General features: G+C 39.4%; 1 protein-coding gene across 2 annotated transcripts; it reads left to right on the top strand.

Annotated features, from left to right (window-relative positions):
* CLDN10 (claudin 10) lies at window positions 1-24372 on the top strand. Of its 2 annotated transcripts, XM_072135433.1 has the most exons (6): window positions 1-122; window positions 6812-6981; window positions 10927-11088; window positions 14979-15060; window positions 19450-19569; window positions 23797-24372. In XM_072135433.1, the coding sequence occupies exons 2-6, from the start codon at window positions 6912-6914 to the stop codon at window positions 23900-23902; spliced, it is 540 nt and encodes a 179-aa protein (XP_071991534.1). In that variant the 5' UTR covers window positions 1-122; window positions 6812-6911; the 3' UTR covers window positions 23903-24372. The 2 variants fall into 2 exon arrangements, with proteins under 2 accessions (XP_071991534.1, XP_071991533.1); XM_072135432.1 differs by lacking the exon at window positions 1-122 and having other exon boundaries at window positions 6768-6981.
* The last annotated feature ends 168 nt before the right edge of the window (window positions 24373-24540 follow it).

A 24540-nucleotide genomic window follows, 5' to 3' on the forward strand; every position in this document is an offset into this window, starting at 1 on the left:
GAAGAAGAATTATCAATAAAACTTCTAGGGTCGGACTGGCCCACCGGTGTGCATTTTGGCTCCGCCATCTCCTCCCTAAGTGTAGACTTCTGGAACACAGATGTGTTAAATGCTTGTGATGGGTAAGTAGCAACAATGCACTTTACTACTTACTGAACACATGCATTTAGGTCTAAACACATCTGCGTTCTGGGAGGAGATTCTCCAGATGTGCCTAAAACGCATTTTAAAACACAGTTCAATTGCCTCTTGTGCACATGGTCTTAGGCTGCATTCATATTATGTGTTTTCAATGCGTTTTAAATGATGTTGCAAACACATGGGCAAAAACACACCTCAAAATAAATCCATGTTTTTATCATCATTAATACTGATGTGTATTGATATGGCTTTTGCCTGATGGGGTTTTCAGACTTTCAGACGTAACGAAAGCGCATTCTGTAAACATGGCCTAAGAATACACAGGAAATATTTCCATGTTGCAATAGGTGGGCCCCCAGAATCAATTGCACAGATGGGCCCTAGTCCAACCCTGAAAACATATTTACAGACATATTACAGCTGATCATTGCAGCCTGTGACTAAAGTAAAGTGTCCAGAGAGCTTCATTAGAGGTCACATTGGGCAGAGAGGTCCGTCTGTAACTAGGGGTCGTCTCTAAGTCAGGTGTCATCATTTTCATAAATTCTAACTTCATGATGGTCTCCAGCAAATATTTTGTCCTGCCAGAAGCCTTTGCCAATATTTTTCTCTTCATCAACCTTTACCAAGCAGGATTCACAGAGAGGGACAACAAAACCTAGTATGAATAGGGATATTCTCATCTTCACCAAGGTGTGTGCTACATCTTTGTTGTCAAATGAAATGATAAAACCTACTGAAGAATTGGGACATTCTCATCCCACATGGTCTCAAAGTGCAGGCTCAACCATCACATTGCAAGTATACACAACCCAGGAAGACCTGAGTATATTCTCATATAACAATAGACAGAGTAATAACATAAAGTAATAGTGAATATACATACACATTAACCCCTTAATGACCGCCCTATCGGGATTCTACGGCGGTCATTAAGGGTACTTCTTCTGACGTGACGCCTTTCTACGGTGCCGCGTCAGAAGAAGATTTCGGGACACCGGGTCAGTATAGTGCCGGTGTCGGGCTGTGATATCACAGCCCAGACCCGGCACTAACACCCGGGATCGGAAAAACTCCAATCCCGGGTGTTTAACCCCTTACACGCCGCGGTCAAGCATGACCGCGGTGTGTAAGCGTGTCCCCCGTGGATCGGACCCCCCCGGTGTGCTTACCGGGGGATCCGATCCCTCCTGCCGCTGCCCCGGGTCCCGACGAGTGACCCGAGGCTGTCGGCTCCTCTTCCTGGCAGGACCCGGCTGTAAGTAACTGAGCATGCGCAGCATATACAAGTGTATTGCAGTGTAAAGGCTTGAATAAGCGATCGGATGATCGCTTATTCAAGCCAAGAAGTAGAAAATGTAAAAAAAGTAAAAAAAAAAAAAATTAAAACTTTTTATAATATAATTAAATAAATAAATAAAATAAAAGTCCCATAATCTCCCCAGTAACACATAAAATGCATATACAGTAAATAAAACACAAAAACATACATATTTGGTATCACCGCGTCCGTATTAATCTGTACAATAAATCTAAATCAATATTGAACCCGCTCGGTGAACTACGTAAAAAAAAAACTCGGAAAACTTCCCATAATATACAATTTTTCATCAAACACCATCACAAAAAATGTTCTAAAAAGTGATCAAAAAAAGTTACGTTCCCTAATATGATACGACTGAAAAAAACAACTGTTTTCGCAAAAAATAAGCCCTCAACCAGATCTGACAACAGAAAAATACAGAAGTTATGGCCCTGAAAAGTTGTCAATAGTAAAAACAATGTGATTTTCTCCAATATTGGTTTTGCTCAGGAAAATTAAGCAAAAATAAGAAAAACTATATAAATGAGGTATCACCGCAATCGTAGTGAACCAGAGAATAAAGATAAAATATTATTTTTTACATTACGGTGAGGGGGGGGAAAAAAATGCTAACAATCCAAAATAAAAATTGATGATTTTGTTTGAGTCCCACTTGAAATAGTTAATAAAATCTCAAGAATAAGCTTTAGACTCCCAAAATAAATTATCTATACATTGTATCTCATCCCATAAAAAATAAGCCCTCATATGTTTGTATTACCAAAAAAAATAAAAATTTATAGGTCGTACAATGTGACAATACAAATCTGCTGTGAATGGCGCCTCCATTCATTCTATACTCGGCCGTGCGCCCGTACAGCCGTTTACCACCACATATGGGGTATGAGTACACTCGGGAGGAATTGGGCATCAAGCGTTGCAGTGCGTTTCATCATTTAATTTATTCTGAAAATTTCAGTTTTGGCCTAAATGAATGTATTTTCCAAAAAAATTCTATAGTTTCTAAATCACAGGTCCATATTTTTTAACCCATGTGAAACACTTAAAGGGTTAATAGACTTAATAGAAGTTGTTTTACATACGTTGAGGGGTGAAGTTTCTATAGTGGGGTAATTTATGGGGTGTTACTATTATTTAGGCCTCTCAAAGTCACTTGAAAGCTGAGTTGTCCCTCAAAATGTGAGTTTTGGCAATTTTCATGAAAATAAGAAAAATGGCACCTAAAGTTCTGCACCTCATAACATCCTAGAAAAGTGACCGGAAGCATAAATTATCATCCCAACATAAAGCAGATATTCTGTAAATGTTAATTATCAAACTTTTTGGGTAGTTTTACATCTTGTCTGGAAACCAGAACATTTCAAACTTGGAAAATGAAGAATTTTTACAAACTTTTGCCAAATTTTCACTTTTTTTCCAGAACGAAATGCAAAACTTATCACTTAAATTTTATAACTAACATGAAGCACAATGTGTCACGAGAAAACATTCTCAAAATCACCAGGATATGTTAAAGCGTTCCTAAGTTATAACCAATTATCGTGAGACTTGTCAGATTTGAAAAATCGAGTCTGGTCATTGAGCTGAAAACTAGTGTCGGTGATAAGGGGTTAATCTGCTCAGCTGCTCCTGCTCTATAACATGCCATCTGCAGATTGGACTGATCAGATCTGAAATGATCAGCAGATAATATCCCATTATAAATGTATACAATTGTGATATAGCAGTGAACACTTAGTGTGATCAAATAACATGAATAACGTGACAGGTATAGTTACAGTGTAAAAGAAAAGTAAACAGGGGAGGCCATCTCTTGTTTGTAATAATTTACAGGAGATGAAAAGCTTCCTACTTATTCACCAGTATTGGTGATGAGAGATTATTCCACATGAATTACACCGAGCAACCTCATCACCTCTTCAAGCAGGAATTCAAGAGTGATGGCAGATATGGGGTGTATGGACCCAGAGCTCATTTTAAATGATCAGTTTAGAGAGGCAGCAAAACAGTATAATATGTGTTTGTGTTTATATGTAAAAGGATACAAAATAATGTAGAATACATTAGCAAACATGTCACAGGTTTAAAATGTATTCTCATATAAAGTAAAAATATAGATACTTGTATAACATTTTATTAAATGCTAATTGAATTTCTAAGCAGAGTTACTACAGGCAGTCCCCGGGTTACGTACAAGATAGGTTCTGTAGGTTTGTTCTTAAGTTGAATTTGTATGTAAGTCGAAACTGTATATTTTATAATTGTAGCCCCACCCAAATATTTTTGGGTCTTTGTGACAATTGGATTTTAAAAATGTTGGATTGTCATAAGAACCAGGACTAACAATAAAGCTCCATTACAGACACCTGTGATAACTGTTATAGATGTTCATTGTAGTCTAAAGCTAAAGTCTGGTAAATTACCAACATCCGGGGGTGCCTTTGTAACTAGGGGTTGTCTGTAAATCGGGTGTTCTTAAGTAGGGGACCGCCTGTATTTCATTAGTACTTCATCAGTACTTCGTCAGTATCTTGTCACCTTTTGTAGTTGTGGGCTCCCTGGCCTGCCATTTTCTCATAGATCAGATGACTTGTACCATACAATATGACAAGACCAGGTGTTGACTGTGTAGGCACAAGTCATGTCTGAAAAAGTTTTATGTGGTCTTTGACCTTGACCATATGAAGAAGACCAAAAAAGAAAACCCTTAATCTAAGGCCCCTTCCACACTAGCGTTGCGTTTCACGTCAGGGTGCAATGCGTGAAAAACTGGCGTTTTTGGCTGCGTTTTTGTTCCATTTTTCCTTGGAGTAATTAGCGTTTTTGCGTTTTTCATGCGCGTGTTGTTAGCGTTTTTTTTGCGTTTTCGGCGCGTTTTTCACGCGCGAGTCAATGGGAGACTCGAGCATTTTTCAAAGGGACCATGGTTTGGGATTAAAATGTGTTATTTAATTGAAAAATAATGTCTTCTGATAAGTTGCAAACATCTGCGATCTATTCTTCACTGTTCCCCGTGTATATTATCTCCCGACAAGTTAGCAGATGTGAAGAACAGTGAAGAATAGAATAAAAACAGTGAACACAGTGAACACAGGATCATTGAAGAGAAAAACACAGTGCAGAACACAGTGCAGAATAGATTACAGATGTTCGGCACATCTGCTTACTTGTCGGGAGATACGCGCGGAACGGTGCGCCCAAAATAGCATGTGAAGAACAATAGACGACAAACCGAACATAAATGTGGCAGATGATGTGGAAAATATAGGCCATGCCCACTTGCATCAAAAAAAGACGGATAGTCGGAAATAGCTGTTCTTTCTGGCGCAAACGCAACACTTTTGTGCCTAAAAAAAGTTGAGTTCCCGACACTTTTTTGACGCATATACGATAATACATCTGCCCCAATATGTTATATTTGTAATACTCCACAGAATTTTTATATATTTATGCTTCTTAGCTGTAGATATTTATTTAACCCTAAATGTCAATGCCCAGGTGAGAATATTCCTTTAGTGGTGACTAAAAGCAGTAAACCACCATTCTGCTGGCCAGCTGGTGTGATGTGGTAGGTATTAGATTTATTTACATTTTTAGCATAATAAGGAGTGGGCAGGTGATGGTTAAATTGAACAAGATAGTAGAGGAACAGTATGGCAGGCCTGGTACACATGTGGCAAAAAGAATGGAGCAGTTATAACTGGGTTGTCTCTCAGAATCTGATGTACTTTTATTATGTACCACTAATGGCTGCTGTTTCTCTGTCTTCTTGTGCTTCACTTCTGCTCCTTAAAACTAAAGGCTGCTGAAATTGTCCTTGAATTTGCCCTTACCTAAGATGGTGGATCGAATGCATCATGGGGCCATTCCTGTGTGGGTGCCATCTTGCTTCCTGTTTGGGCCTATAAGAAAAGCGTGAGATCATCCTAACATAGCTTGAGTATTGTGACTTGTTCCAGTCTCCTGCTCCCTGAACTGACCCAGACTTGTACCTACATGTATTATACCTGCTGTCATCTACTCTACAACCTGCATTACTGTTCCAACGCCTCAGTCCATCCTTGTGCCTGTCTCTCTCCATCTGGGTGCTGGATTCCAGCCGTGTCTACCATTATCGTTACATTGGCATAGGAAGAGGTTCATTAATAAGTGAAGAATGCCACAGAAATGGGGGCATTATTCAGTGGGAAGGGGGCATTATACTACATGGATAGCCGTAAGAGGAACATTAAACTGTTTGGCTGTTACAAGGGGGTTATTTTATGGTGTGAGTGCCATTAAGTGTCGGAGCAGATAATGTTTATTCTTAGGACACTAGTAGCTGTGATAAGGAGTTGGGCAAGACGTGTGGATTAATAAATGTTTGCTGTACAGCAATTTTCATCCTGCTGCCCACATTTACTAACGTTTTCTGTTGGACTTTGCACGTTCTTTTCAGTGCATATAGTGCAGTTTGCACTGTTTTTAGTATATGAGGGCCACTGACTGTGAACTGAAGAAACATTGGCCCACATTTATCAAAACCAGTAAACACAGCAAAAAGTCTACAGAGGGCGCCAGATTCATAAATTGTGTTTGTGTCTCACATTCTTTATGAATTTTTTTTTGGGTGCACTTTGTTCATGCTGCAGAATTGTAGTGCACGGTACGGCTAAGCACTAACTGCCCCTGAAGATGCACGTTTTTTTCTGTCTTGTAAGGCACAACACAAAACTGGCGCAGACACTTTATAAATACATGTGCAGAGAACTAGTGAAAACCCTTTAATAAATGTGGCCCACTAGATTGTAGCCACTGGTGTAGAGTACATACCATGCATACATCAAAGCAGTTTACAATTATGTTTCACACTGCCTGTAACTCCCTGGTGGTTTGTCCTTTTTAACCATCAACTATGAATAAGAACAGCGCTATTGCTTGATTAATCATTAGTAAGGACTTTGTTACCAAGTTTGTCTTTTACTTAACTTACATTTTTGAGAATGTAATGTAGTATTAATTCTGATTAATATTACATGAATGTAAATGATTTGTTTGTATACTTATAAGCAAAAGAGCTTTCCATCTGGATTAGTGCTCATAGCACATTAATAACCCATTAATAGATGGAGTAGCCTTTCTTGCCCCAATGCTTCACCTCCAATGAACTGTACTTTGAACTCACAGCAAGGATTGTTCCTGGAAGAAAAGAAAACCATGTTTTACAAGAGGTTGATGTTTTTCTAGTGTCCTTTTAATGTAATTAGGCCTTCAGAGCTGGTGACACAGGTTTTTGAAGATCCCAACATCTTATTTACCGGATATGTCTGGATTACAAATAATTGCATTAATATTTTGCATTACTAGCAGTGGAGCAGTAATTGGAGCAATTATTTCCAACGAATGGAGGGTGACCAGCCGAGCCAGCTCTGTTATTACCGCCACTTGGGTGTTCCAGGGCTTGTGGATGAACTGTGCAGGGAATGCTTTGGGTTCGTATCACTGTCGACCTCACTTGACCATATTCCGTGTAGAAGGTAAGATAGACTTTTTTGCACTTATTGCACTTTTTATTTCCAGACTAAACGTATTTTAGAACTTTAGAAATATTTATAGTGGGAGCATATGAAGGTTTATAAAATAAGGGCCTTTACTTGCCTATGTGTGTGGAAATTACAGGAACATTTCACCCAGCCTACATATTTACAGTAACTATATAATTATGTATTGTCCATTTATTTCAAAATTTTGTTGAGGAAAAATGATCTTCGATTTTGTACATACTTTGTTACCATAGGACAGTGTTGGCGAACCTTTTAGCGTCCGAGTGCCCAAACTGCAACCCAAAACCCCCAAAATTTATTGTGAGGTGCCAACCAAAAGTTAAAGCAGTAACGTATTGCTCCCTCTTCAATAACTTTTAATCATATTAGCCTCCTGACAACAAGATGGAAAAATTGCATCATTTTAGCTTCCTTCAAGTGTCCCTCTGTATACAGAGAATTGTGGGGCCAGCAGAAGATCCTCCAGAGATAATTTGGTCCTGTCTATACATTCCCCTCTTTTTACAGTCCCAAGTAGCAAAGTAAGTATAACTTTAATATATGACTGAAAGCAGCATCTTTTAAGTTGCTTTGAACCTGTCTGGTGTGCTGGGGCGATGGCCCGTGTGCCCACAGAAATGGCTCTGAGTGCCGCCTCTGGCACCCGTGCCATAGGTTCGCCACCACTGCCATAGGATTTCTACTGCTTTATTTGTTAGCATTGTTGTCTTGCAGCAATGAGGTGCTTTATTTTAAGTAAGTAAAGTTTGTATATTTTCCCCACATTTGTCCGTAGCTCCACATTTTTCTGGTGGACAGATGTATTTTAGTGGATTTTTCTAACTGATATAAGACTTATAGACTTTGCGCCAGCAATTGTGACTTTTACAAACAGCACAAATTCAATTCCTACATCTGGTGGAAGCAGGATTGTTTTTTAGCTAAATTTTGTGACTTTTGGAAGTCACACAGCAGAAAAAAAAAAGAGTTCCAACCCTGAATTCGGGTGATAACACAAATGATAAAGAATATTTGAACCATTCTTCAAGCTCTTATATTTCTTGTGTCATCCCTTCATCCTCATAGACTGTTAGCTCTTGGGAGTAGAGCCCTCACTTCTATTGTTTCATATGTATATGTTATTCTTTATAATGTCTTATTTTATTTGCTTATTACTCTAAATAATGTGTTAATTGTTATGGAATACGATGGTACTATATAAATAAAGATTATTTAAATATTTATTTAACTCTGCAGAACTCTGCAACGAAAGCAAACTTTGAAGGGATGGTATCCTTTCTGTGGCAGAAATTAAGCAAAGAACAAAGATACACGTATAACTTTTATACTGAATTATCACATATATCAAATAGGAAATATTTGTTTAATTACATTAACCATTTATAAATTTGCACAATAATGTCTGCATTGTATTCAATGCAATTTTCAACTGTAATATTTGTATGTTTGCTTTTTTTTGTCTACCAAACTTCAGTATTTCTGAAAGTACTCTAGTAATTGCAATATTGCTGTAATATTGGCCCTAATACATAATTATCTTTCAGACATAAATACAGTTGTATATAGGGAACAACAAACCTAATAGTTATCAGTGCAGTTTTATAATGATAGAACATGTTAGTAATTTTTTAGATAAAACTTAATAAAGATACCATATTTTAGTAATATATTTCTAAGTTCTCATGCACACAACCATATGCATAATGCAGTCATGTTTTTGCAGTGGTTTTCTTGCCATATGCCACTTTAACTGAGCCATATTCACAAAAGAATATGGTAGGGTGGTCTCCTGGACAACCCGTTTTTTGCACTCCTATAGACTTCTATGGAGAGGCCATACCTCAATAAGGTCAAAAATGGGACATGTTCTATTTTTTACATTGCGGTCAGATGACCAGATATATAGCGTTGTCAGAACCCGCAAACTGCTCTGAATGGAATCAGATTTCAGGCTTATGGGCTTGTAACCACACCCAGAGCTGCCTGTGATCGACAGCTCTTTCTGTCTGCGGCTGTGGTTTTCATGATGGACAGCTGAAGTCGGTGTCCATGTCTTTTTTTATATTCTTCCCAGACCCTTCAGGTGGTGCTGGTTATTCATTTTTCTCTCTGCTATCTAGTGCTTTTGCTATAATGTGGTTTGCTATTCTGTGTATTTGAGCTCTGCTTCACTTACCGACCATTCTACGTTTCTGTACCTTTGCCGCCATCTTTGTTTTGATCCGGTTCTGTCCGACTCTGCTGGTCTGTCTGTACCTGTTGTTTGTCCTTCAGTGTATCTCCCGCTGTTTCCCCACTTCCCCTGTCCCAGGTTTGTTTGGTTCTGGCTTGAAACTTTTCTGCATGCTAGTATGAACACTGGTCTATCTCAGTAGCCGCTGAACCATTCAGCAGCTGCCAGACCTTGTAGGATCACGCAGGGATAGTTAGTTAGGTTTGTGATAGCGGATTTGCCCTTGTCAGGGCAGTCTTATCTGCTGCAGGCAGGGCCACCACTTACCTAGTCTGACAGCTGGTTGTGGTTCTGCTGGACAGGTTCTTTTGAGCCATATTTCCTATTAAAGTCACTAGGGGAGTTTTTTTAGACACAAAAAAACTTGCGGTGACCATTTTTGCGGTTAAAAAAGCATGAGGCTTTTCAGACACTCTGCACTCTGATATTAATGGGCCAGTCAGTATACTCTTATAAATGTAATATCGGAAAGTCTACCAACTTCTACTTCACCACTGAATTTTGGGCTAAATAATAAAGGAAGCTGGCAGACTAGCTTTAAGGTTCCTTTAGACAAACTTATGCTACATCCAGGCCGGGGCCCGGGCGTAGCAAACTTCTGGCTGGAGAAGGGGAGGGGTAAATGCTTCATAGGAAGCTATGCAGCCAGCCATACATACGGGAAAAGATAGAGCATGCTCTCTCTTTCTGGTATCTTTTTCTGGTAGTATGTGGGCAATACAGCCATTCAATGGATGGCTATAATGCCCTTTAAAATGAATGTGTTGTGTGACCGGTATTGAAACGGTACAGTACAGGTAGCACACCGCCATATTAAAATGTTCGTCTGAAAGGAGCCTAAGCATTTCAACAGTAGTTTATTATACTGTATTTACTTTTGTAGTAAATATTTTTTTTATGTTGCTTAGCTTCATTAAGTAAAATAGTTTTCACACTTAAATATTGTATTAGCTTTTTTTTCCCCAAAAAATGCATGCATGCATAACAATAGATTCAGGATGTAACTATAATATCAGGGTGTTGAATGTCTCAACTAATTGTTACTACTGTAGCAAAATCCCCACCGGGGGTTGACAGTGTAAGAGGGCAGCTGTTGGTATAGAATGGTATAGGTGCAGGTGTCAGGCTAGCTCAGGCCTTGTGTAGGCCTCTTCCACACCCGTCTGGGCTAACATGGTAAGGCAAGTGTCAGGGCTGGGGGTCAGTGAACCCCCTGGACCACCGCGAGAGATGGTACTAGCCGACACCTGGGACCGGAATCTAAGTAGCACCTGATCTTCACCAGGGTAGGGTAGGGTACTACCAGGTGCGACTTACCCGTGGTGGCACCCAAGGTCGAGATACAGAATCAGGAACCAGACTCGAGGTCAGGGTCAGACATGAAGTTTAAACATTAATAAATGAATTCAACTTTTTAGGTGCAAAACTAAATAAATATTGCATACAATATTCACAAGCAGCCAGTAGGTGGTAGCAAATGGCTACAGACAGTGTGGATGTTGGTTCCAAAAGGGGTACTAAAGAATTAGTAAGGACCCACCTGTGGGCCATTACACTGCGACACTGAAGTGACCTCTTTTGTGTGAGAACTGGTTTTACTTTTGCCTGGATAAGAAACTTTATTGTTTGAAAGGTCATTTACGCTCTATCCTATGTAACTATGTTATTTTGCTTCTCACCTCCAGGGTTTTTGCAAGCCTGTAGAGCACTCATGATTGTATCTGTGTGTCTGGGTTTCTTCGGCACAGTGTTTGCTTTTGTCGGAATGAAATGTACACGGATTGGAGGTTCTGACCAAATGAAGGCTAAAATTGCCTGTATGGCTGGAATACTATTCATAATATCAGGTAATGACTCACATGGTCATAGCATAACTATTTTCATTTTTTTACCTAGTAAGCCATATCACAAGCCTTTCCAGTAACCAACCATTGTGCACAGAATCTCTATTACTTTTATGTACAATAATATGTTACTGAAAATGTTCTGTGATATATACATGCATCCTAAAAGTGTTGTCTGGGCACTAAGTCATTCTTGATACTGATGATCTATCCAGAGGAGTATTCAAGTAAATAAGAACGGAAGTTCCCTGACACCTCCACTATGCAGTGGACAGAGCTTTATGCTTCCCACTCCATTTATATCGCTTCAAACATTTATTTACTGGACATAAAGTTTTATTCAACTGGTGCTAAATGGTGAGAACAAGGTCAGCTAACGACATTTTTGGAGAACATCAGTAGTGGGACCTACACTGATAGAATAGATGGCACATCTTAAAATGTCATTTGACGTATGGTTCAAATTTCCAAAGATTCGCTTTGGTAAAGAACATGTGATTGGTGAGAATTTGGTAAAAAAAAGATGTGCATGGTGACAATTTGGTAAAGAAGATGTGATTGGTGAGAGTTTGGTAAAGATGATGAGCTTGGTGACAATGTGGTGAAGAAGATGTGCTTGGTGACAATTTGGTAAAGAAGTGCATGGGGAAAATTTGGTAAAGAAGTGCATGGGGACAATTTGGTAAAGAAGTGCATGAGGACAATTTGGTAAAGAAGTGCATGGTGACAATTTGGTAAAGAAGATGTGCATGGTGACAATTTTGTAAAGAAGTGCATGAGGACAATTTGGTAAAGAAGTGCATGAGGACAATTTGGTAAAGAAGTGCATGGGGACAATTTGGTAAAGAAGTGCATGGGGACAATTTGGTAAAGAAGATGTGCTTGGTGACAATTTTGTAAAGAAGTGCATGAGGACAATTTGGTTAAGAAGTGCATGGTGACAATTTGGTAAAGAAGTGCATGAGGACAATTTGGTAAAGAAGTGCATGAGGACAATTTGGTAAAGAAGATGTGATTGGTGAGAGTTTGGTAAAGATGATGAGCTTGGTGACAATGTGGTGAAGAAAATGTGCTTGGTGACAATTTGGTAAAGAAGTGCATGGGGAAAATTTGGTAAAGAAGTGCATGGGTACAATTTGGTAAAGAAGATGTGCTTGGTGACAATTTGGTAAAAAAGATGTGCATGGTGGCAATTTGGTAAAGAAGTGCATGGGGACAATTTGGTAAAGAAGATGTGCATGGTGACAATTTGGTAAAGAAGATGTGCTTGGTGACAATTTGGTAAAGAAGTGCATGGGGGCAATTTGGTAAAGAAGTGCATAGGGACAATTTGGTAAAGAAGATGTGCTTGGTGACAATTTGGTAAAGAAGTGCATGGGGGCAATTTGGTAAAGAAGTGCATAGGGACAATTTGGTAAAGAAGATGTGCTTGGTGACAATTTTGTAAAGAAGTGCATGAGGACAATTTGGTAAAGAAGTGCATGGTGACAATTTGGTAAAGAAGTGCATGAGGACAATTTGGTAAAGAAGTGCATGGGGACAATTTGGTAAAGAAGTGCATGGGGATAATTTGGTAAAGAAGATGTGCTTGGTGACAATTTTGTAAAGAAGTGCATGAGGACAATTTGGTTAAGAAGTGCATGGTGACAATTTGGTAAAGAAGTGCATGAGGACAATTTGGTAAAGAAGTGCATGAGGACAATTTGGTAAAGAAGTGCATGAGGACAATTTGGTAAAGAAGTGCATGGTGACAATTTGGTAAAGAAGTGCATGAGGACAATTTGGTAAATAAGATGTGCTTGGTGACAATTTGGTAAAGAAGTGCATGGGGACAATTTGGTAAAGAAGATGTGCATGGTGACAATTTGATAAAGAAGTGCATGGTGACAATTTGGTAAAGAAGTGCATGAGGACAATTTGGTAAAGAAGTGCATGAGGACAATTTGGTAAAGAAGATGTGCTTGGTGACAATTTAGTAAAGTAGATGTGCAAGGTGACAATTTGGTAAAGAAGTGCATGGGGACAATTTGGTAGAAAAGATGTGGTGACATCTCCTCTTCTATGCAGGGTTGCACTGTGAACATGGTGGATACTGCTATTGGCACAAGACACTAGTAAATGGAGGCACTTGTTGTTGAATCTATGTGAGATAAGTCATCATGACCAAGCACAGTGTGAGGCTTGGATCATGACTCAATGGCGTATTCAGCACAATGGCGCTCTGGGTTCATCATCTATCCTACACCTACGCAACCCAAATAAGTAATCTAATATAGACTCAAAATCCACACAAAGTTTCTGCATCTACTAGTATCTTGTGTCAATAGCAGTACCCATGGTTCTCACAGTGCAAACCTCCTTTAGAAGAAGGATCACTACCTCATGGAAAGTGAAGTAGTAACACTGCTTGCTTGTTTATCCATCTGCAGGAGAGAATTGACATACACACAGAGGAACACACTGGTACATCTGTGCCTGTAGTATAGTATATAGTATAGTATCCTCTGTTTGTAAGGTACGGCTGTGGATATGTCAGTTTGTTTCATGTGGTTTTGTTTGAATTGCACCTTCAATCTCCTGCAATTCTGCTCTGGTTCATCAATAGTTAACTCTCTGCTGCTGGACCTTCCTTCACTCTCATTACTTCCTTGCTATTTTGTATTGTCGAATTCCAGAGTTCTGGTCCAATCACCTCTTTGATGGACATCACATAAGAAGTCTACCTGTCCTAGGTTCTTTGCCTCTTATAGCAGTGATGGCAAACCTTTTTTACACCGAGTGCCCAAACTACAACCAAAACCCACATTTTTTTCGCATAGTGCCAATGTGACAATGTAAGCAGTAACTTATTACTCCCTGCTGTGTCACAGGTTTAATTTGTATAAGCACCTGAGGACACCAGTACGATAGAAAGAAGGTGAAGTAGTTTGGATTATCATTGTAGCTTCCTTTTAGGGCCCTGGGTTGCCTGGGACTGCAAGAGGCCCTGAGTCCTGTCTGGCGAACCCTGCCCTGGGGTGATGGCCTGGGTGCCCATATAGTGCCATAGGTTCGCCACCACTGTCCTATGGTATTAGTACGTAGTAAGAATTCTGTGTATCCTGTTATTCAGTACTTGTATTGCATGTGCTGCTTGTTTACAGACTACCCTAATGTTTTGTGATTTATACCTTTGGCGCAGGAAGGGAACATCAAGTAGTTGTCCCTTAGTGATTAGGGTAAGTGAAGGAATCAGCCAAGGGCAGCTGGAAATGGGATTCAGTTTCAGGTTCCAAGTTTCTGTGTGCATCACCTGTTCGTTTGCAGATTCTGCACTACACACACATTGCAGCACTAAATACTAAATACCTCACTTTGCACTTTTAACGGTTCGCCTGAATTGAAAGTTCATTTATGAATTACATATTTACTAAGTATTTATTTATGAAGTATTTAGTGTATTTATGAAGTATTTAGTGTATTTATGAAGTATTTAGTGTATTTATGAAGTATTTAGTTTATTTATGCACTCTCCAGCTGCTGTGTAATGGCCCTCCCTTCTTACTATTTTATATATTCACACATTCATTCATGTATTTACTTAATTTATGTTATGTATTTATTTATATATATCTTTTTGTATCTTTTTAATAATATGTAGAACTCTTTCCATTTTTACTTGAAAAAGGTCGTTCTACCCGAAACGCGTTTACTGTTTAATGGAATAATTTTTAAATCTACCAGAAGACCCTCTCCCTAATAGTGCCGTGCCAGCTTCTTTCTTGTTTTTTTTGACACATGTTTTTGAACCTTCACCAATGTGATATAGATAAACTCTCCTATTGATAGTTAATCAATATCAGATTTATATTTGCTTAGAACATTGAGCCATTTATTATTATGATGTTTTTCAGGCATAAGCTCCTTGGCTGGTTGCTCCCTTTATGCACATAAAACCACTGTGGAATTCTTTGACCCTACACATGTAACTGCAAAGTAAGCGTACTATATCAATATTTATAAAATATTTAAAATTTGTTATAAATAATTGTTTGTTTTTCTTATATAATAAAGCAGGAGACCTCCAAACCTACAGCTGAATATGTTTGACCATTGCTTTAAATAGATGATTAATAGGCAAAGATACTATATACAGGGCCATATTTGCTGCTAGGCACCAGGGGCACGGTGCCTTGGGCAGCCTGCTGGGGGCCAGGCCGTGGGGGGGATTGTTTTGTGTGTGGGGGGGTGGGATCTAGCGGATGTGCCGGCTCCCACCATGTATCTGAGGCAGCAGAGCACAGGCGCTCTCAGCGCCCATGCTCTACTGCTCACAATCACACAGACCGCAAGCCATAGGCCGTTGACCTGGCTGACAACCTCATTTGGCACCTGCACAAGATTTGAAGATTACCCTGGTAGGAGCAGAAAAGGGCAGCTCTGTGAGAACCTGGTGGCAGCAGGGGCTACTGGGTCATGGAGGCCAGCTCTATTAACACCTGGGAGAAGCACTGACTACTGGGGCATGGGGGCTAGTCTGTGACTACCTGGGGCACCACTGGCTACTGGGGCATGTGATCAGCTCTGTGACTACATAAGGAAAGCACTGGCTACTGGGGCATGGGGGCAGCACTGTGACTACTTGCAGGGCAGCACTGACTACTGGGGGCAGAACTGTGACAACTTGGGGAAAGTACTGTGACTACTTGAGGGCAGCACTGGCTACTGGGAATAGTCATGTGACTACTTGGGGGCAGCACTGCTACTGGGGGCAGGTTCTGTGACTATTATCACTAAAGAGGAGAAAATGAGAAATTTTTCCTTAGAGATGAGTTCTGGCAGGAAGGAGCTGACATATCCTCCAGATAGAAGAAGATTAAATAGAATTTCTCTGGCCAAAGATGTCATGTGGGAGGTGCTGGATTTACATCAAGTGCTGGTATTACAATTCTGTACACAAAATTCTAAGCTTAGTTTTGGTTCTGTTTTCATGTACTTTCACATGTATATATATATATATATATGTTGATACATGTCTATATAAAATACATATAGATACATACATGGCCTTCATGATTAAAGGGGTTGTATAGGCTTGTATTTTTTTACCAGTGTAGTTGGGAAGCTGTAAAAACAAGATAACAGTTGTACTTGATCCCCTCTGGAGCTCCAGGTCAGCGCTGTGCACTCCATACCCTGCTCTCTGTATACAAAGAGGAAGCAGTTATGTCAATATCACAGTGCGTTCCCTCTGCGGCCTGTAAAAGCATTACACAGAACATAGCCAGCACCTGCAGTGGGTCTGGTTGTGATGTCACTGCTGCGTCTTTGTATACATACATATCGGGTGTGATGGGAGGCACATCCCTGTAGCGGGGAACCACCGAAGGGTAATATCAAAGAACAAATCCAGCACTTTTCACCGGGGATGCCGATAAAATCAGTAATTCATTATTTTTAAGCTTTAAAATCCATTGTACAGCAGATGGTCTGATGTGTGCCATTCCTACATTGCTGTACTGTGGATTTTAAAGCTTGAAAATAAAAAATTACTGATTTTATCGGCATCCCCCGTGAAAAGTGCTGGATTTGTTCTTTGATGTTTCACTTGCTGGTCTGTGGAGGGCTCACACGTTAGTCCGTGCACCGGGAGGATTGCTGGAGCCAACAAAACCTCGAGGGTGAGCTGGCGTCTTCTGTTTTTTGTTTGTTCAACCACCGAAGGGTAGTTACAACTGCCATTTTGTTTTGACGCCCCCATCTTTTGCACCCACTTTAGTTATGGAGGGCACTATATATTTAGTTATGGAGGGCACAGTGGGCATGAGTCTCTCCCGATCGTATGTGCTCAATGGAAAACACGTGGTGCACATGCCCAATCACAAGTGTTTCACTGTAAACGCAGATGTGGTCGGGAGAATCTCCTCTGCGCTGTGCTTTCTAAATGTAATTCGAGTGCAGATTGTGAACACAGGTGGAGGCCGCATTGTGATGAGCGTTTGCAATTCAAATGCATTGGGCAAGACCACCACAAACACATATGTGTTTTTTAAGAGCTAAATGTGTTTTAACATTAATAGGGATGATTAACAATATCACACACTACACGAATGGTGCTACTAACAAAATGTGTTTACATGTGATGAAGCATTTGGCCCATTGTATTTCTAAACACAAGGCAAATGCATCATGTGAACGCAGCCTGAAGCAGTTTTTGAATCTAATTCTAGCAATGGATCAGTGCTGCTCTTTTCTAGTAATGTGCTGGGGGCTCCGATAGGGTGCGTAAGCACTGAGAATGCCTCGGGCAGTATCAACACTAAACATAATTATATGCACTTTTTTTTTAAACTTTATTATATTCAAATATAAATTTTACAATTATAAAATAGACATCATATCACTAGTAAGTAATAGATACACTAGTATAAGTTTCTGTTTAATATAAGTGACGATTCAGAATAATAGTATGTTGCAGATTCCCTATATTATCCCTGGAGGTTACGCCACCCCCACCCCAGCCCAAGCATGGTGTATTATACAATGTAACCACATTCATATATTAGATTACAAACACTAACATTCCTGATCCAGTTTCAATCAAGTTCTATCGGGGCATCTCCCATTTTTATATGAACGTTAATTTGTGGCATTATGAAATTCCAGTTAGTTTCATTGCCCAGCTCCACCCAGTTCTCTAGGCGTATAGAAAACTCCTTTTTCCTTTCCATTCAAACCTGCATTTAATGCATTTCCGCAACTTTCCTATATCTTCCTTTAGAAAGACTGCAGGAATGCATCTCATGTAAAATAATTTTATTGGTAAAACATTCCCTCTAGCCGCTGCAATCTTTGTAAGCCAGGATAAGGGGGTTTTCACCATGTTTTAATAACATTTACTATTTTATCTGTTAAATCCAATATATTCTTTTTAATAATCACATCAAGAGATGTTGCTATATATATTCGTAGATCTGAACCCTTCTGGGGACCAAGAATACAAGAAATTCTCCCTCCGTTCTTTTTCTATAGTGGAGAGAGCTCACGGGCAGGTGTCATCCGGACCTGGTGCTTTGGATTTTTTTAGACCCATTATTATAGTTTTGACCTTTATTCAGTGTGATCTCTTCATCTAGCAGTTTTGGTTGATTAACATCTAACCTTGTCAATGTTTATGAATCTAAAAAGGAGTTAATCTGTAATACGTCTGGTTCTTAATTTCCCCTACTGATTCTAAATTATATAGACCTGAGCAGAAATCTATAAATGTCCGTATAATTCTTTGAGGGTCATAAATTACTGCTCTGTTGGTTCCTGTAATCTTTTCGATTTTATTTTAATGTTTCACATTTTTAAGTTTGTGTGACAATAACTTATTAGATTTGGTGCCCAGTTGTCAGAATTTGATGTCTTTGTTGTTCACTGTGCTCCCTTAGTGATAATGCTTGTAATTCACTTTGGAGATGCACTATAGAATTAAAGATATTGGGGCACATTTTCTTACCTGGTCACTGGAGTTTACCGAAAGTGCATTGTCTATTCACTAAGATCGTGAGCCAGAAATCATGAATGTGTTGTTTCCCTGCTCAGGTCCGACAGAGTTCACCATCTTTTTAGCAGTGCATCTTAGGGCTAGGGTTTGAAACACAATTTAAAAGTTAAATACCGCACTCGATCTGAATCAGTTGGATCGTCCGATGGCATGCCCATTAATTTGTGCCGCATTGAAGTCAGCGCAGCTGCGCCAAAAAAGTGTTGCGTGTGCCACAATACCAGTGCACACACTTCTTAAATACCTGTGCAAGTCGTTTAAGCCCAAAAAACTTGGCACAGTCCGAAAAATGTGCATGTATGACCCTTAGTAAATGAGCCCCAATGTTATGAATAGGCCATCAATTATATTTCCTGGACAATGTTTTTAAGTGGTCTGATCCATTAGGGACTTTAGGAACATTTCATCCTATTTACTATAGGGCAGCTTGGGGGGGTCGTGTGGAGAGGGAACTCTAAAGGATGAGGGGAAAATTTCTATAATAATACAACCCATTTGTGGTGTAGATGGAATAATATACCACAGGGCCAGGACAAGGGTTAGAAGAGGGGTGCAGTTTTCTTGTGTTTCTACTGCGATTCTTGCTGTGCTCATGGTGTTCACATCGTTCTCCCATCTTTGCATATAAAGTTAGGGACCTATCAATCATGTTAGAATGAGCAACAAACCTATGGACCCTATAAGTGTCCACATCTGTGTACAATTACACTTCTTACATCTGAAGCAAATGTTCAAGTAGACAAACTGATTTTAGCATCAGACATTCATAATGTGCTGGATTTTGGGAATATTGGAGACTACTGTGACTAACCATACATGTTGTTACCTTGCAGGTATGAGCTCGGCACAGCGTTGTTCATTGGGTGGACGGGATCTGTTCTTGCATTGGTGGGAGGATTCATTTTTTGCTGCACTTCGCCTATAAACATTTTGCCAAAACAGGTTATTTTAAGGTACTTGCAGCACTGCTCTGATTGTCATAGCTAGAATATTCTCAGTAATAACATATAGATAGTATGGTATCGTATAAAAATAATTACAGTACAGATCAAAGGAAAACCACAAATTGATATTGCATTAAAAAAATTTCATATAATGTTTGACACTTTTACGGAAAAAATCTGCAAAAACCCTCTTAAAGTGAAATGTATGATGTGCATCAATACATTTTTGGTTCATGACACATATATATGGGCACTATGTTGGCTGAGTGGGTAGCCCTTCTGCCTTGCAGCACTTGAGTCCTGGGTTCGAGTCCCACCCAGGTCAACATCTGCAAAGTGTTTGTATGTTCTCTCCATGTTTGCATGGGTTTCCTCCGGGTACTCCGGTTTCTTCCCTCACACCAAAACATACTGGTAGGTTGATTAGATTGTGAGCCCCATGGAGGACAGGGACCAATTTGTCAAGCTCTGTGCAGCTCTGTATAATCTGTGTGCGCTATATAAATATAGAATTATTATATATTCATTATAGGGTTCAAAGGGCAAAGCAAGTTTACTTTGAATGACCACAGCTCCAATCTTACAGAAATGCCCATACAACAAATCTTTTACAAGGCCTCCTTCCCCAATAAACAGCCATCTGTTGCATTCAACCTTCACAGCAGAGGAAAAAGCATTCTAATGAATCATTTTAAGTATCCAACACCAGGGTTTTAGTGTTGGATATATTGCAAGCATGCAGTAATTTTTTGTATAATTATTTCTGGCTATGGATGTCTGACCCAGTACACAAGCAGAGAAAAGCTAAGTGTACACAACTGCTATGCAGAATTTGGGGAAAAAAACTCTTTTTCAGAGAAAATTCAGGTGAAAAATTGATTTCAAGGTTGTCAAGACATCAATCAATAGCTTCTATATCTGTATATCTATCTAAAAATAGGAAAAACAAGCAGCACTCCTAGATTTTAGTGAAAATTCAGGTGAAAAATTGATTTCAAGGTGGCGATGTTTTGTTTTAACACACCTTCCTCAGCTTAGTTGTAGCACACCGATATATCCCCATCCTGAAATAAATTTTTCACCTGAATTTTCACTAAAATCTAGGAGTGCTGCTTGTTTTTCCTATTTTTAGATAGATATACAGATATTGAAGCTATTGATTGATGTCTTGACAACTATGAGGAATGGATTGATAGACAGATTTTAGGCACGAGGCATCTTGGCGCCCTAGGCAGAAAAATTATAGCAAATATACGTTAGAATAAGGGCCGAATCGGAGGAAAACAATGAATCCCCACCCAATTAAAAATCATAACAATTCCATCTATGAGGCCAACTCCTATTGGATTATCTACAATAAGGCCTACCAAAAGTAAATATAGCGACTACAGAAAAATATACCGGTATCCCTCCATTGAAAATACCTGCAATGAATGTAGCAAACACAATATTTACTAAAAATTCATTTACTACACACATCAGTATGTACCAGCATTACATTTATATTTAGCCCCCACACATGCCCACAGACAGGCTAACTGACACTGACTGACTACAGATTCTGGGAGTCATTAGTGGGATCAAGTACCTTATAGATGACAATATCTTCCATCAGGAGGACTTTATTCCAGGTCCTCTAATCCATCACATTTCACTGATGAGTTCATAACCAGATGTCTTCAGCTCCGTGCAGCATCTCCACCCGACGTCCCTAAAAATACCACAGTCACTTACAGTATAAAGTCTCTTGGATAACAACACTGGGCTACACTACCCAAAAGTAGCCTCTGGTAAAACTACTCTTGTAAATAGCACTGCTTAATGATGGGTATATATTGTAATGTAACATGGCAATAAAACAAATAAAGAAAAATCATTGAAGAATCACAGCATCACAGATGTAACATAGTCAGCCAGTATTATAAAATATAGCAACACAAAGACAGTTAAAGGGGTTGTCCGGGAATGGAAAAAAATGATATATGGCTTGGGGGGCTATAAAAACAATAAACCTTTTAGACTAGCATTGACAGGTAACGCTGCAGGTGAACAGGAGTGCCAGAGGAGGTGAGTATAAGAGGTTTATTGTTTTTAAAGCATTTATAACATTTTTTTGTTCCCTGGCAGCCCCTTTAACATGATAAAAACCACAATGCGTCTGCAATCTGCATTTATATTTGAACAGTTATCACTCCCCCTAGTGGTGGATGTCAGCAGCCTTTGCATTGTGTCTGGCTGGGAATCATGTTTGAACTGTGATTTTCTATTTGCCACTGGCTGTGATAATTGACTTTGTGGAACTTCCTCCCATCTCTGGAGCTCAGCCACAGTGATCTTGTTTTTTTTTTTACCTTTCTAACCAGGGCCCTTCTCCCATGATTTCTTAGTTTGGCTAAGCAGCCTTTTGAACATGTGATATTTCAGTTTTTCTTGTTTCAAAAAATTAAACAAGAATTTTGACTGTCTCTCTTTTGGTTTCATTTCCTCAAACACCCCCCCTTATTGTTAGATCATACCGTATCGTGCTGTGGAACAGGGACTCATATGCCATTATATCCCCCACAGAGGTCCAATGACTCTATTTTTATTTGCTCTTGGGGCCTTAATTTAATTTAACCCCTTGTACTTCACATGTCGGTGAGGGGTTAATTTACGTAAACGTAACCACACCCTGACCTCGCTGTGGGGTGGGATGCCACATCTGAGCATGTGCGTTTTGGTGAGATCTTGATTATTGCGATTATAATTTGTATCGCTCTATAAGGAGCTCTTTTGCTTTGTAAACACAAACTGATCTGTGCTCGTTAGTAATTATCTATTGTACAATGTAAATGCTTTTGCATTACATTGTCCTTCTTTCTACTTGTTTGTTTTTCTTCTGTCTTCTTTTTTTTTGTTTAATAAACTTGATTGAATTATACAAAATATCAAAAATATCTACATTTTTTTCAAGATGGGGTGCTGAGTGTACATTAATGAGCAAAAAAGAACTTTTTTGATCGTACCAATTGGTTGCAATGAAACAAAGAATGAAAAATTTAGAGGGGTCTGAATACTTTCCGTAGCCACTGTGTATTTTGCTAGATCAGGCATTTTGGGATGCAGCGAAACCTAACATAATTATTATCCTAGAGGGCGCGTTCACACGTTCCGCTAGCATCACGTTCATAACACGACGCTAGCGCACAGTGGGCAGGGCTTGGGCCGATCGCATATGCGTTACCCGGGAAACGCATGTGATTAATAACCCGATCGCATGCGTTTCTCTGAAAACGCATATGCGATCGCCCCAAACTCTGCCCCCTGTGCGCTAGAGTCGCGTTATGAACGCGGCGCTAGCGGAACGTGTGAACGCGCCCTGAGTGTCATACAGACTCCAGTATGTCATAACAACGGATTGTCTCTTCCCGAAGATCCTCCATGCGCCACTGTGGATTTATATACGACCGGCTTCTTCTCCAATGGCATTTAAAAGGTTAACACCAGTGATCGGTGCTAACACGGATTCCAGGTGTTACAGCTGGGTGTTTGCATAATGCGGCAAACCCCAGGTTTGTATGAAGGGGGATCAGCCTGTTAGCCCTCTTTATACATCCGTAACAGCTCCATGACATCACATCTCTGATAAGTGTGAAGTCCCATTTTAACATATCACAATTGAAATATATGTATCATGTGCAACTTTTTAAATACACTATTTTTGCTATTTCATTTTGTACTACTGTTGTATTCTATTTTAACACCCAAAGGAGTGTAGTTACATTGCTTGCTCCCTATTTGATACATCTGCTGCCGGCACTCTTGTGTGTTCTGATGTATCTTACTGTGAGATACAAAAGAACATTGTGTTTTTTTTCTCTTTGGCGTGGCTTTGTACCTTTTTATGTTTTGCAACTTTTTAGGCGTGCTTTAAAGTAGGTATGTAAGTATGGGACAGTTGTATTTCAATTTGCACCTAAAAATTCTCTAATTTGCTCAAAAATGGGGGAAGTAGGCGCAAACCAAAGAAAACATCTGTCTTGCAAAGATACATTAGGAACACTTCATCAGACACAAGCGAACTTCTTAACACCCTGGCATAGGTGCAAACAAAATGCCCAAATATTCCCAAAAAGGTGCAAAAAAATGTGGATACTTGTCCACAAAATAAAGATCCATGTCACCCAATGTTTACCATGAATTAATTACATATAATTGTGCAGAACAAATAACATTGGGACAATTTTTTCTTTCCAGACCCGCAGAATCCAGTAAGATTTCATATAGCCAAGCTAAAGGGATTACAAAACTGAAGACAAGTGGTGGAGCCTCAGAGGAATACAACACAAAAACATTTGTCTGATATGTTGGCGCAACCAGAAGAAGCAGGACAGAAGAAATTGCAAAAAACATCTTAGTATAATATATCTTAGTGTCACATAACTTTGTAGTGCTGCTTCCATGATGGGCTTGCATGATTTGTTCTTTTTCCTCCATGTTACATAGTTCAGTCTTCAGACATGAAAGACACATACAATTGATACCCTATCCCTTCTTGTGGACCAGAGATCTGTTGCCTGGCAGATACAGTGTCCCCCCCAGGTCCGGTTGTGGTTGCACCCATTTGGCCAGAATCGTTATGCCCCCGAGTATAAAAAATGAAAACCTTCTTTAAAAAAAAAATGTGTTGCTATGTTCTGCCATTTAGGTCTTTTTTTCCATTATGGTATTCACTGGGTAATTATTTTTATATATTAACCCCTTAACACCAAGGCCCTTTTTCATTTTTCACACCCCACCTTCAAAAATCTATAACTTTTTTTTTAAATTTTCCCATGTAAACAGCTGTGTGATGGCTTGTTTTCTGCGTAACAAATTGAGATTCATAGTGACGGTATTTAATATTCCATGCCCTGTACTGGGAAGCAGGAAAAAAATTCCAAATGCAGTGAAACTAGTAAAAAACATTTACAAGAATTAAAACTTTCTGTACAAAAAAAA

The sequence above is a fragment of the Engystomops pustulosus genome, chromosome 2 (assembly GCF_040894005.1).
Source record: "Engystomops pustulosus chromosome 2, aEngPut4.maternal, whole genome shotgun sequence".
NCBI classification, from domain to species: domain Eukaryota; kingdom Metazoa; phylum Chordata; class Amphibia; order Anura; family Leptodactylidae; genus Engystomops; species Engystomops pustulosus.

Excerpts from the sequence above, each read along its gene's own strand:
- CLDN10 (XM_072135432.1), top strand. The coding sequence starts at position 6,768 with ATGTCTGGATTACAAATAATTGCATTAATATTTTGCATTACTAGCAGT. Across the intron at positions 11,089-14,978 it reads AATACTATTCATAATATCAG|GCATAAGCTCCTTGGCTGGT; the intron begins GTAATGACTCAC and ends GATGTTTTTCAG. Across the intron at positions 19,570-23,796 it reads CCAAAACAGGTTATTTTAAG|ACCCGCAGAATCCAGTAAGA; the intron begins GTACTTGCAGCA and ends TTTTCTTTCCAG.